General features: G+C 37.3%; 2 protein-coding genes and 1 non-coding gene across 4 annotated transcripts; 2 read left to right on the top strand and 1 right to left on the bottom strand.

Annotated features, from left to right (window-relative positions):
* Positions 1-3,841: 3,841 nt before the first annotated feature.
* On the top strand, positions 3,842-9,001 carry LOC111445343 (filament-like plant protein 3). Of its 2 annotated transcripts, none has more exons than XM_023083658.1 (5): positions 3,842-4,202; positions 4,657-4,814; positions 5,768-5,987; positions 6,078-7,534; positions 8,473-9,001. In XM_023083658.1, exons 2-5 carry the CDS (start codon positions 4,701-4,703, stop codon positions 8,851-8,853), a joined length of 2,172 nt encoding a protein of 723 aa, XP_022939426.1. In that variant the 5' UTR covers positions 3,842-4,202; positions 4,657-4,700; the 3' UTR covers positions 8,854-9,001. The 2 variants fall into 2 exon arrangements, with proteins under 2 accessions (XP_022939426.1, XP_022939427.1); XM_023083659.1 differs by lacking the exon at positions 3,842-4,202 and adding an exon at positions 4,277-4,575.
* Positions 9,002-9,662: 661 nt separating this feature from the next.
* TRNAQ-UUG lies at positions 9,663-9,734 on the top strand. The gene has a single exon. It is a non-coding gene; the product is annotated as a tRNA-Gln (tRNA).
* A 724-nt stretch (positions 9,735-10,458) lies between these two features.
* Positions 10,459-13,912, bottom strand: LOC111445599 (TLC domain-containing protein 2). The gene is made up of 3 exons (XM_023084086.1): positions 13,585-13,912; positions 12,143-12,420; positions 10,459-10,901 (listed from the first exon to the last, which is right to left on the bottom strand). Exons 1-3 carry the CDS (start codon positions 13,832-13,834, stop codon positions 10,587-10,589), a joined length of 843 nt encoding a protein of 280 aa, XP_022939854.1. The 5' UTR covers positions 13,835-13,912; the 3' UTR covers positions 10,459-10,586.
* Positions 13,913-14,028: the final 116 nt, after the last annotated feature.

The raw sequence follows: 14,028 nt of genomic DNA, 5'->3' as shown, positions 1-14,028 counted from the left end.
AGGGAATTTGAGTGTATGGTGAAATGGGATGTGCTTGTGGATTTGGTGGGGAGAGTTTGACGATCGGCGCATAGAGTGACACGTCGTCGTTTAGTTTTTTGTGATGGTGGATTGGTGGGTGGGATGCTTTTTTGGAGGAGCCCGGTCTCGTTTTGGTTTTAGTCCTAAACATTAACAAGTGACTCACGTGAGTGATCGAGTCTTGTGAGACACGTCGCGTTGGTTGCTTACAGTTTCTAAGAACGTCGCGTTGTTTGCTTACAGTTTCTAAGAACGTCGCGTTGTTTGCTTACGGTTTCTAAGAACGTCGCGTTGTTTGCTTACAGTTTCTAAAAACGTCGCGTTATTTTCTTACGGTTTCTAAGAACGTCGCGTTGTTTGCTTACGATTTCTAAGAACGTTGCGTTGTTTGCTTACAGTTTCTAAGAACGTCGCGTTGTTTGCTTATGGTTTCTAAGAACGTCGCGTTATTTGCTTACGGTTTCTAAGAACGTCGCGTTGTTTGCTTACGGTTTCTAAGAACGTCGCGTTATTTTCTTACGGTTTCTAAGAACGTCGCGTTGTTTGCTTACGGTTTCTAAGAACGTCGCGTTATTTGCTTACGGTTTCTAAGAACGTCGCGTTATTTGCTTACACTTTCTAAGAACGGTGATTGAAATACTCTAATTTCAATGCAGTAATAATTTTTATTAACCTTTCTTAGTTATCTTACCTTTAGTTAGTTAATTGTTGCACTTAATTCACTCCCCCAAATTTATAAAATGGATCAAAAAAATGTTTTTTATAAATTGTTTTTAACCTGATTTAACCTAACCTATACACGGTTGGTTTTCCGTACCTCGAATATTCATGTGTTTTTTTTTTTAAATATATTTGAAAATACAAAGTTTGAGGATTGAAATTAAATAATTTTAAAAAGTTTCAAATTTTGACGATAGGGTGAAAAAGAACTTCTTATGTAGTCTATTCATTTGAATTTCATTTTTGTGTGGACGTTTCTAGAAGATCCCAATCACGCAGATTCCGGAGATTCGTATAAAGGAATTATACCAAAAGGGAGCGCCCAGCGTGTGCTCTTTGGTTAGTGAAGCTGACAGGGATTGGGCCTGGGCCTGGGCCAGGGCTTAGTCCATATATTTAATGGCCCTTTCGGAACACGAAAGCCCAACAAAGCAGCACTCAATTCATTCTTTCGATTGCGGTGCGTATTTTTCAAACTTTATTTATATCTAATTAGTCGCTTTTTAAAATATCTAATATATCATTAAATTTTAAAATTTGTGCTTAATAAATTATTTATATCCACGTCAGATTTTATTTTTCATGCCTTAATTGAAAAATATAGAAATATTAAAAGAAATCCTTTGTCCATATTTTCCATCTTTCATCCACGTCAGCTCCTGCTTGCTTTTCTGTTAAGCGCTCAACGGTCGTTCCCGTCACTTTCCTTTTATTTATTTAATTTTTAATTTAATATTTAGTGATAAATATGATTAAACAATTGACAATGCGAGCTTAGTGACATTAATATATCCCTTTAAAAGATTGTATCCCCAATTATGCAATTAATTCAATGAATCGGCTAAAGTTTTGATACTTCAGAATTTGTCTTCATTTTATTATTTAAAAACCGAATCACCAAAATTTTATTTACCAATAATCAATCTTTTCTCTCAAAACTGCAATTTATTTTAGCCAATTATAATACAATTGGATAACAATTTGATTTATAATTTTTATTTTAATATTTAAAGACTGTATTTATTGTCACACCATTTATTTAAAATCATTTTTTATATTTCTTAAATAAACCTGTGAATTCTTAGACCATTCTCAAAAACAAAAATATATTTTCTTTTTATATTTTTTTAAAATCTAGCTTAGTATTTTAAAATTATGGTGAAAAGTAGATTACATAAAACAAAAATAAAAATGTTGAATTAAAAAATAATAATTATCCAAGATATGATAAGATCTTATCCATTAAGTTTGGTTTAAATTAAGATAAGATTATTATTTATGCTTTTAATTTGTAACTAAATTCAGTAATGATATTATTTGCAACTAAATTTTTTTTACTTAATAAAATAGATTATTATTTAACTCTTATTTTATTTTGTAATTATCTAACACAAAAAAAAAACAATATAATTTGAATTCTAATGATTAAAAAAAACCATTCATAATCAAATTAAGGTAATATATATAAAATTTTAAAAATTAAAATAATGCAATTATGATCTAAATTAGGCGAGTGTGAGAAAAGAGCACGCGGGATTACAATTAATTATTAAAATCTTAATTTTATAAAAATAAACTAATATTGATGACAAATAAGTAATAATAGCCAATTATTTATGCTATACTGTAACTTCAATGCAGCAATAAATTCCTTTAAAAAAGAAACAAAGAAATATGTGTTTTTTTTTTTTGTTTTTTTTTAGATTTAAAATCAATTTATTAAAGTTTTTTTTAGAATGTGAATATTGGATTAAGCCGTCTAATTAATTGGCGTCGTTGATTTGGAAGGTTGACTGTGAGCTGACACATGGCTTTCAACGGACGATAATACATGCTCCTCCAGCCCGTTCTTCAATAATGATTATTACATGTTTTCTATTTTTTAATTAGTAAAATTTTCATAAAATATGACTTGGAAAATATTCTTAAAACTACTTTTAATAATATTATTTAAAAAATAATTTCATCCATAATATAATGCTTCTACCTCGAGCACACACGATGAAGCCGTAAATAGTAGACAACAAAAGGAATCAATGATTCTTATTGCATTGAGTTGAAGTTAACAACGTTACGGGAGATTTGTAAGAATGGAAAGACAGTGCCTCATAACCCAAGTGGACCCACTAGCAAAGCAACTGGTACTTGATCGAGTGTGGGAGCAATTTAGTTTTGTGCAATGTCATTGCAATAGGAAGAGACTGTTATCGGGTTCCAAATCTGTGTATTCCTAACGAAAAAATAATTAAAATAAATCAAATTTAATACCCAAATTATGATGTTCCACATTGGTTGGGGGAGGAGAATAAACCATCATTTATAAAGGTGTGGAAACCTTCCCCTAGCATACGCGTTTTAAAACCTTGAGGGAAAGCCGAAGAGGGAAAGCCCAAATATATCTGCAAGCGGTAGATCTAGGTTACCGGATGATGTGCCAGTAAGGATGTTGGGCCCCAAATAAGGGTGGATTGTGATGTCTTAGGTTTATCGGACGATGTGCCAGTAACGACGTTGGCCTCGAAGGAGGGTGTGGAAACCTTCCCCTGGCAGATGTTTTAAAGCCTCGAGGGGACCAATGAAGTCCGAAAAGCCCTACGAAGACAATATGTGAACAAACCACAATTTATAAGGATGGGAAACCAATGAAGTCCGAAAAGCCCTATGAAGACGAAAAGCCCTACGAAGACAATATGTGAACAAACCACCATTTATAAGGATGTGTAAACCTTCCCCTAGCGCTTCGAGGGGACCAATGTGAACAAACCACCATTTATAAGGATATGAAAACCTTCCCCTAGCAAATGTTTTAAAGCCTCGATGGAAGTCTGAAAAGTCCAACAAGGACAATATGGGCTAGCAGTGCATTTGGGTCGTTACACAAATACGGGATTTAATAGCCGCTACTAATATGTTTAGATTTTATGAACCGTAAAAAAAAAATGCAGAAATCCAGATTCTCAGTCATGGGCGGGAATTCCGGCAGCGATATTTCAAAATATATAAACCAAAAATAAAAAATAAAAACAATTTTGTATTTTTTTGTTGGTTATAAAAAAAGAAAAAACAAAGCAGGTGAGTACTGAATTTCGTTCTTTTGAGGCCCCATTCTTGAATTTCACACTTCCAATATGCCCCAATCACATGCTCGCTTTCTCTCTCACTCCATCCCTTGCCTTTTTTTTTCTTCAATATTTTGGAAGCTACCATTGTGAACAGAAATTTGAAGAACTAATTAAAATTAAACAACAAATGGTATTGGAACCCTTTATTCTCTGGCGTTCGCCGCTAATTTTTCTGCATATTTGCAGACATTCTACAGATTCTTGCAGCGATAGCTGTTCGTTTGCTTTCTTCCATTATTCTTAAACCCGAACGCCTCCTCCCAGGGATTCCGTTCTTATTGTTCTTCAGTGTAGGCTCCTCTTCGAGCTCTCGATTTTGTACATTTTTTCTGGTTTAAGGTAAATTTTCCATCTAGGTCTTCTTCATTTTGATGATTTCTATTCATTTCTTGTACGAACTCTACTGAAACCTTTGATTCCTCAGAAAAGAGGGGAATCTTCTGTAGACTTGTTGATGGATCGCTTTTATTTCGAATGTTTGAAGGATTTTGCGTATTTCGTTTTCATTTTATCTGTTCTTCTCTGATGGCGTCTTCTTTTTCTAATCCATTGATGGCTTCCGAAGCTTTCACCTAATGTATTTGAGAATTGATGGAGGTTTTTGCTTAGCTGAAACCCTTTTCTGTGATTTACTAGTTGTTGAGTGGGGTGATCTTAGGGTGGATTTGAAGCAAAGTTGAAAGAATGGATTGAAATTCCCGTATTAGCACAGGCAATTACAGTCTCTTTAGGCAAATTTTGAAGCTGGATTCGTAATGGATTTTTAAAGAACTGTGTATGTATATGTCTGTAGATGGCGCTTTGACCAGTGGACTGATTTGGAAGTAAGGCGGTAGGATGGATAGAAGAAAATGGCCATGGAAGAAGAAGTCGTCATCTGATAAAAGTCCTGGACAAACCGAAAGTTCTGGATCAATGTCGATGTATTCCGAGAGGTTTTCTGACGAGCAGGTATGCAAATGAATCCTTAAAACATCTCCATTGTGGTGGCTGTTACATACACCCGAAAGGCGAAAACTAGTTGATAGTATCCAAATTTATGTCTGTTTTCAGGGATTTGCAAGAAACATTATGGTATTGTGTTTTGCTTGATTTGATTAACATCTTCTGTAAATTATATTGGAGAGATTCATCTTTTTGATGAAGCAAGATCTCCCAGGTGATTGTATGATTTGATCTCTTGGGGATGAAAAAAAAGGTGAAATAGTTTTGTTTCTTCCTCGTGAGGTGAAAAGGGTATGTAAGAACTTTTACAGGAGTGGAAACAAAAGCAGAATCAGAATGTTTGTTTGTTCTTAGATGATAGGAAGATTCTCTTATGATGTAACAGCCCAAGCCCACCGTTAGTAGATATTGTCCGCTTGGCCCGTTACTATCGCTGTTAGCTTCACGGTTTTAAAGCATGTCTACTGGGGAGAGGTTTCCACACCTTTATAAAGAATGCTTCGTTTTCCTCTCCAACCGATGTGGGAGCTCACAATCCACCCCCTTGGGGGGCCATGTGTCCACGCTGGTACATTGTCCGGTGTTTGGCTCTAATATCATTTGTATCAGCCCCATCCCTTGTGAGATCCCACGTCGGTTGGAGAGGAGAACAAAGCATTCTTTATAATGGTGTGGAAACCTCTCCCTAGTAGACACGCTTTAAAACTGTGAGGCTGACGGCGATAAGTAACGAACCAAAGTGGACAATATCTACTAACGGTGGGCTTAGGCGGTTACAGATGGAGCTGCTTGTAGAAGACAAAAGAAATCTTTTAAGTTATTAACTTGTAGGCAGAGTGTTTTCCTTGACAACTTCATTAGTTGGATTATCCTTAGATTAGTTGTCATGAAGACTTGATTGTCTCTGTGCTGTGCATTTGGAGAATTGGCTCGACTCACCCATCATTATTGATAAACAGGACGCAGTCAAGTCGTCGCCTAATCACGAGATTCAGTCACCAGAAGTAACGTCAAAAGCAGTATGTGATGAAGACATTGATGATGATTCACCAAAACCAGAAGAGCTCAATAATAGTGTGGAAGGTCTATCTGATAGGTTATCAGCTGCTCTTTTAAATTTGAAGGCCAAAGAGGACTTAGTAAACCAGCATGCCAAAGTTGCTGAAGAAGCTATCGCAGGTATAGTTGGACACTTCAAATTTGTTCATGTTTTACATCCTTAGACATGAATGAACTAAATGAATTCTGCTTATTCTAATGTGAATTTAGGATGGGAAAATGCGGAAAATGAAGTTGGACTACTAAAACAGCAGCTTGGGACTACGGTTCAGCAAAAGTCTGCATTGGAAGATCGAGTGAGCCACCTTGATGGGGCGCTCAAAGAATGTGTTAGGCAGCTCAGGCTGGCAAGGGAGGAGCAGGAGCAGAAGATTCGCGACACGGTGGAAGAAAAAACCCGAGATTGGGAGTCCACCAAGGTGAACCTTGAGAGGCAGCTCCTCGAGCTCGAGCGCAAAGCGGATGAGGCTAAATGTGAATCTCCTCAAAACGATCCTAGCCTTGACAAGATGCTCGAGTCATTAAAAAGGGAGAATGCAGCCCTCAGGTATGAGCTTCATGCTCAATATAGGGAGTTAGAAACCAGGACTATTGAGAGGGATTTGAGTACACAAACAGCTGAAACAGCCTGTAAGCAACATCTTGAGAGCATAAAGAAAATGGCGAAGCTTGAAGCCGAGTGTCGCCGGTTGAAAGTAATGTCATACAAACCATCATTGGTTTATGATCACAAATTAGCTGCTTCGACGACTATTTCTATCGAGTCACTTACCGACACTCAATCGGATAACGGAGAGCAGCTTAATGGCGTGGATATGGATATAAGAAGAACCGAACGAAACAAATGTGTAGCTAGTTGCTCAGACTCATGGTCATCAAACTTACTTGTTAGCAGTAATCTTCCTTCGTCTCTTGAACTTGATCTCATGGATGATTTTCTTGAGATGGAAAGGCTTGCATCATTACCCGAAACTTCTATAAGAGAGAGTCATCAAGAACCCGAAGCTTCTGCTCGTCCTACTGCTGAAGAAAATGCCATAAGAACCAAGCTCGAGACGTTGCGGCATGAGAGATCTGTAATGGAAGAGAAGCTGGTTGAGATGGAAGAAGCAAAGATTGAATTGGAAGCGAAGCTGAAACAGATAGAATTGGAGAAGGATGAAATGGAAGAGAGGCTAGAGATGATGGAAACGGAGAGAGCTGAAGTCGATGAAATGGTAGCAATGATGGAGAGCGAGATATCCGAATCGAGGCGAAAGTTAGCGACAATGGAATCAGAGAAAGCTGAAATGAGAGAGAAATTAATGAAGTTGGAGGCAGAGAAAGATGAACTGAGGAGTGCTCTTTCTCAGAGTCAGAACTCTGTTGACATTTCACAATTTCAATTCAAGGAAACTGAGATGAAACTGGAGAAGTTGCAGAATGAGTTAACCTTTGCAAATGAATCAAAGTTGAGAATTGAGTCTCAACTTATCAGCATGGAAGCTGAATCTCTGACCATGAATGCAAAAGTTGGGATGTTGGAATCTGATATTCAAAAAGAGAGGGCTTCAGCATTGGCATTGACAGTCAAGTGTCAGGGACTAGAAGAAGAGCTTTCAAGATTGAAACATGATGAACAACTATCACAAACTGAAATCTCCAAACATGAGTTGAAGATAAATCAGGTAAAAATATATAGTCAGCGTTTCTCAGGTTTAGTCCTAACGGTCCAAGCCCACCACTAGCAGATATTGTCCTCTTTGGACGTTCACTCAAGGTTTTTAAAACACGTCTGCTAGGGAGAGGTTTCCACACCCTTATAAAGAATGCTTTGTTCCCCACTCCAACTGATGTGGGATCTCACAATCGACCCCCTTTGAGGCTCAGTGTCTTTGTTGGCACATCGCCTAATGTACACTCTCTTTCGGGGCTCAGCGTTCTCGCTGGTACACTGCTCAGTGTCCACCCACCGCTAGCAATATCAAATAGGTCCCTTGTAACGGTTCGAACCCACTGCTAGCAAATATTGTCCTCTTTGGGCCTTCCGTTCTGAGCTTTCCCTCATAGTTTTAAAAACGCGTCTGTTAGGGAGAGGGGAACGAAGCATTCTTTACAAAGGTATGGACACCTCTCCCTAACAGACGCATTTTTAGGGAGAGGTGTCCACACCCTTGTAAAGAATGTTTCGTTCCCCTCTCCAACCGATGTGAGATGTCACAATCCACCCCCTTCGAGGCCCAGCGTCCTCACTAGCACACGTTCCTCTCTCCAATCGATGTGAGACCCTCCACTCCACATCGGTTGGAGAGGAGAACAAAGGATTGGAGGGTCCCACATTGATTGGAGAGGGGAACGAGTGCCAATGAGGACGCTGGGCCCGAAAGGAGGTGGACTATGAGATCCCTCATCGGTTGGAGAGGGGAACGAAGCATTCTTTATAAGAGTGTGGAAACCTCTCCCTAGCAGACGCGTTTTAAAAACCTCAAGGGAAAGTCTGTAAAGGAAAGCTCAAAGAAGACGATATCTGCTAGTGGTGAGCCTGAGCCGTTACATCGATGCATGTATTTGAAATGCATAAGTTGGGGAAGTTGAATGAATACTCATAGTGGGGTAACATTTGCAGGAGGATCTAGCTGTAGCTGCAGGGAAACTTGCAGAGTGTCAAAAGACAATTGCTTCTCTTGGGAATCAGCTTAAATCTCTAGCATCTCTCGAAGATTTTCTGATCGATACGACGCAACTACCGGAGTTCACAGATGGCGAGGAGCATTGCAAGCATTCGAACGGGACACTTTCACCCAGAAGAGATTCAGACTATACTAAAGGAGTTGATGACAGTTCTGAACCATCATTGAATAAGAACGAAGACGACTCACCCCCATTTTCATCTTCTTCAACTTCATCGTCCGTGATTGTAAGTCATATCGTCAATTCTGAGAAAAACCGAAACGGTTTTGCTAAGTTTTTCTCTCGAACCAAGGGCGGGATAAAACTAGAAATTTAGTCTGGAATGCATATGGTTGGTGTCTAAAGATGATGGATTTGCTGATTAAATGCTGGTTTAATCACAGATGAATGTTTTCAATCTTCATATGGATAGACGTGTGTAGATTTGTAAGCAGCTACGAAATGGCCAGAGTAATTTTGTTTTCCCTCTGGCCTTATTATTATTATTATTATTTTCCTTCCTAGGAAGTGTTTTGCCATTGTTTTGCGTTTAGTTTTAGAAACGTTTTTAGACCATATGTGAAGTAGTCCCGTGACCAAATGTTATCAAAGGCAAGAACGGTCTACACTGATACCGACATCCCGTGCCACCAATTATGTAAGAAACAAACTAATTGAAATTTGAAAAATATTCTTACCTTCAAAATTGAAAAAAGTATTTAAATTTTTTTATATCCACCCGAAAATTTGGTTATTATTAGTTTCAAAAGGAGATATTAACAAATGATTTAAATTGATTTACTTGGTAAAAATTTAAAAGAATCACGTCTTATAAGGATAAAAGAAAAACCTAAAGATTAAAATAATTACATTTTAGGTTGTGAATTTTTCATAATAAAGAAACAGGTATCAATATATTTTTTAAATATGCTCAATTAAATTTTTTAAAAATGAAAATATACAAAACTTTAAATCCCCAAATTTTCAACAAAAGGTTCTATGGTGTAGTGGTTAGTACTCTGAACTTTGAATCCAGCGACCTGGGTTCGACACCCGTTAGGACCTTTTTCTTCGTTTTTCTTGGATCAAATGAATTAACATTGATTTAATTAACTTATTGTTTCTCAATTATATTATTATCAAAAGGGTTCTATGGTGTAGTGGTTAGCACTCTGGACTTTGAATCCAGCGACCTGGGTTCGACTCCCGGTAGGACCTTTTTTTTTCTTTTTTCTTTAAATCAAATGAATAACATTTAGATTAAATTTAAGTGGTTTTTTCATCTCATTTATATTTTATTTATTATTTAAATAATAATATTTGATAAAATAATAATTTTATTTAGGCAGGTTTTTAGTTGGTTTTAAGAAATCCAAGTAAAAATAATTATAATTAATTAATTATGAAAGTTTAGCATTTAATTCTTTTTAGACTTAGAGTTTAAATGTTCTATGGGTGGTTTAACTTATTGAATTGTATTGAATCTAGGAATTAATTTTATTGGGAAGTTGCATTTTTTCAACCAATACCAACTTTTCTATCTATAAGTTACAATAATTAGATTTCCATTAATTTTCTGACTCCTAAACTTATCACATTAGATTTGTTTATCTGAAAGTAGATTTTTAAATTATCATTAAGAGTAGGGAATATTAATTATGAGGTAATAAAACTTGGTAGAAAAAGAAAATAAAAATAAAAAGTTTGACTTTAGTCAACCATTAATTATGAGGTAATTTTTAATTTTATACATTAATCGAGCTTAATTGTGGAAGCAAGTTTGACTTTAGTCAACCATTTTTGGGTCAAAATTAGTGGATGAGTTGAGCCAAAATTAACGAAAAGGTAAAATTGCAAATATTTCCAATTTTCTAGAATAAAAATAGTTCTTTTTTGGTAAAAATATTAAAAATCAATAATAATAGTACTAAATTTCTTTAACTAAATATTAAACTGATTTTACACAAATTTGTCTTCAGTGTTACATAAATTTATCCTGAACCGTTTTCTGTTCAGCATTTTCTTACAATATAATACAAAGAACAAATACAATTTCCACCATGTTGGCCTTCATTCATGATGAAGATGATCATTTTTCTGATAATTACTCTCTTTCTTTACAGCGTTGAAGAGATCAATGCCAAGAAAAACATTCAGCAAGTTCATGGCAGCCATCCCAAACAGTGCAAGCGGCAGCTCTACGCCTTTATCAAACTTGGAAGCATCCATGATGAGCTTAGCAGTAATGAGAATGTGAGGTACAAACCTTGCGAAAGTGAACGTTAGCCAGTTCAGAGTCCATTCGACTTTCACGATAAAGCTCTCGGCGTCACGAACACCAGCCATCCGTCGCAATCGCCTTACGTGGAGGAAGATAGAATGCAGCTGAAATATCACAATGATTCTTGTTTCAGTTTTGCAGATCAAAAGCTGGAAGTCAAATTTAACATGAAAACTTGATTTGATTCTAAGAATAGATGTGATTGGCTTCCAGAGTCCTTCCAAACGTGCAAAGAAACTACAAGCTCTAATCTTGCAGTTGCTAACTAAGATGACTGTTTTTTACCCCAAAGAAGGCATGCTCTTTGATTTGAGCATTACATATGGGTGTATGTGTGTGCATCTCCATATCAATAAATTAATAAAGAAAATTAGTGAGAGGTGTGTAGAGTGACCTTAGTAGGAGAAGTTGTGTAACAGCCCAAGGTTTTAAAACCGGTATGCCAGGGAGAGGTTTCCACACCCTTATAAAGAATGTTTCGTTCCGCTCTCCAATAGATGTGGGATCTCACAATCCACCCCCCTCGGCTTCGGGGCCCAACGTCCTCGCTGGCACTCGTTCTCTTCTCCAATCAATGTGGGACCCCCAATCCACCCCCCTAGGTGCCCAACGTCCTCGGTGGTGGCACACCACCTGGTGTCCTCCCCCCTTCGAGATTCAGCATCCTCGCTAGCACATCGTCTGGTGTCTGACTTTGATACCATAATAACAGCTCAAGCCCACCGCTAGCAGATATTGTCATCTTTAGGCTTTCCCTTCTGAGCTTCCCCTCAAAGTTTTAAAACGCGTCTGCTAAGGATAGAGGTTTCCACACTCTTATAAAAATGATTTGTTCTCCTCTCCAACGTGGAATCTCACAAATTGTGTAGAAATAGATTCATAACCGAAGATATATACAAAGAGAGACTAGTCATGAGAAGTCTACACATGGAGAGAGCTAGTAAGAGAATGGTTAACTAAGACAGAGTGTAAAGTGATAGAAACTGTGTGAAGAGGGAGATCAACGTGAAAACGTGAATGGAAAGAGAAGTTAGTGGGAGAAAGTGCTATAAAAAGAAGTCAGAAAAAGAAAGTAGGTGCCACAAGAGAATGAGGACGGTTCAAGCCAACAACACTAGATAAAGTATCTATCTATTACGTTTCTTTGAAAAACGACTTATCAGATAAGCTTGCAAAATACTCGGAATTCATGTTTGTGTCTATGTCAAAGTGATTAAACCCTTCATCGTCGTGATCCATATCAATGAAGGTAACGGAGATGCAAAGACCCAGAAAGAACCACAAACAAAAAGAAAGAAAGCAGCTATTCATAAGGCACATCTTGCAAGAAGAAACTAATGCATACCTCGCAAATGAGAGTGAGAATGAGATAATTGATGGTGACATTCCTATACAAAGCAAGTGTAAAGCAAATCAGGAGAACCAGATGATGAACCAAGATGGCAGGGATCCAGCCACTGTATAATCGGTATTGCAGCATATCCCACTGATCATATGCAAAATAACCACATGAGAAGCACAAAGCTGCATAAGCCCACGGCCATGTTCCTCCAAACAACTGTGAATGCTCAAACATCCCGTCCGAACCATGACTCAACCACCGATTTGCCAAAACAAACAACACTGCAATTAAATAAAGATGACTTAACTAGATGGCCCAAAGAATAGGATTAACTATTGAAATTCAGAAAATAAAAGCCCTTTGGGTTGGAATAAAGTGGCAACCAAGGCCAACCTAGCAGCCTTTCCCCTGGCAATTAAATAGTTAGTTTTCCTTTAGGCTTTCCTCAACCTTCAACAATACAAAGAAGTTGCTAATGAAACCAGGAGAGAATCTCTCTTATCATTCATGAGTTTTTAGACATTTTCTTGGTTGAGAAACAACCTTCAAGCACATAATAGTCAGGGTTAGACTGTTTTATGTAGTGTAGCAAGATGACAATGACCTGTTTGATTTAAACGAGTATTGAGGTTAGAGATCTTCATTATGATTAACAGGTCCTACGGATGGCCCTCTAGACTGATCTGTATCTAAATTTAAAATTTATTTTGTTTAGTTTTTGTCGACTGAATTAATTTTAACCGAATTCGTGTGAGGAAGACAACTTAGTGCACTTTTGTCATGTTCAAAATCACTCCAAATCAAGCATTTAATCATTCAAAATCAATTTAATGTTTGATTTACACTTCCAATCACCATTTTCATATCATTTGAATTGATTTTAAGTTATTTCGGATTGATTTTGGATATAACAAAAGGTAATATTAACTATTTCTAAATCTCATTTAAAATTCAAGAACTTAGGCTTAAAAATTGGGGTTTAGTGTTATAATTTGACCAAAGTAATGCTACAGGAGTAAAGAACAAACTCTAAATATTCTTGGTGCTGTAAAAGGACTCCAAAAAATTCATTTGCGCTTGGTTCATTGTCTCAAACAACCCACTGTAGCACACGCACTGAACCACATCCCGATTTCCAGAAACAATAGCACACTTGCAAACTCTCAATCACCATTAATACCTAATAATTCACACAATTTACCACACAGAACTTGCAATAACCAAACACGATCAACTCTCAGTCTATCTTATAATGAAAACAAAGTTTATTATTCCATTGCTAAACCTTCAAGCAAGCCAAAGAAGTAACCACCAAACAAAGAATCAAACAGTAAATAAGGAAGGCAGTCACGTATGACGAAAAACAACAACTGAAGGTATGAATTCACTCACAGAGAAGTAGAAGGGAAAACAAGCAACAAAGGGTAAAAGAGTAGGCACAGAACCTGAAGCAGAAGTGATAATAGAGTGAAGGAGAGAGACGGCGGTGTTGACTACAAGAGGTTCCTTAGAAATAAGAAATCGAATGGCCGAATTGGCGGATTGGTAGAACAGAGCTCCGAATACGAGGTAGAGCAGCTCGAAGCGCCTGTCGAACAGAATTTCGAACCAAAGAGAGACCGTCCAAAGCACTAATGTCGCGGAGAAGAAGCTTCCTGCCCTGCTCTTCTCCTTCAACACCGTCCGCCCCGCCATTAATTCGCTATGGAGCTCAATCGCTTGTTCTGTATCTTCTGGTGAAAACGAGAATTGACATAAACAGGAAGACCGGGTACCGGTCCCCACGGTTAAACGGTGACCCGATTCCGAAGGTTGGGCTATTTGTTCGGCCCATTTAGTTTCTGTCCACTTTTCAAAGATTTAGAGAGTTTAATTAATACAATTAAAAT

This window comes from Cucurbita moschata, unplaced genomic scaffold (genome assembly GCF_002738365.1).
Source record: "Cucurbita moschata cultivar Rifu unplaced genomic scaffold, Cmos_1.0 Cmo_Scf00007, whole genome shotgun sequence".
NCBI classification, from domain to species: domain Eukaryota; kingdom Viridiplantae; phylum Streptophyta; class Magnoliopsida; order Cucurbitales; family Cucurbitaceae; genus Cucurbita; species Cucurbita moschata.
Note: the sequence above shows the minus strand (reverse complement) of the source record. Positions and strands in the feature narration are given on the sequence as shown.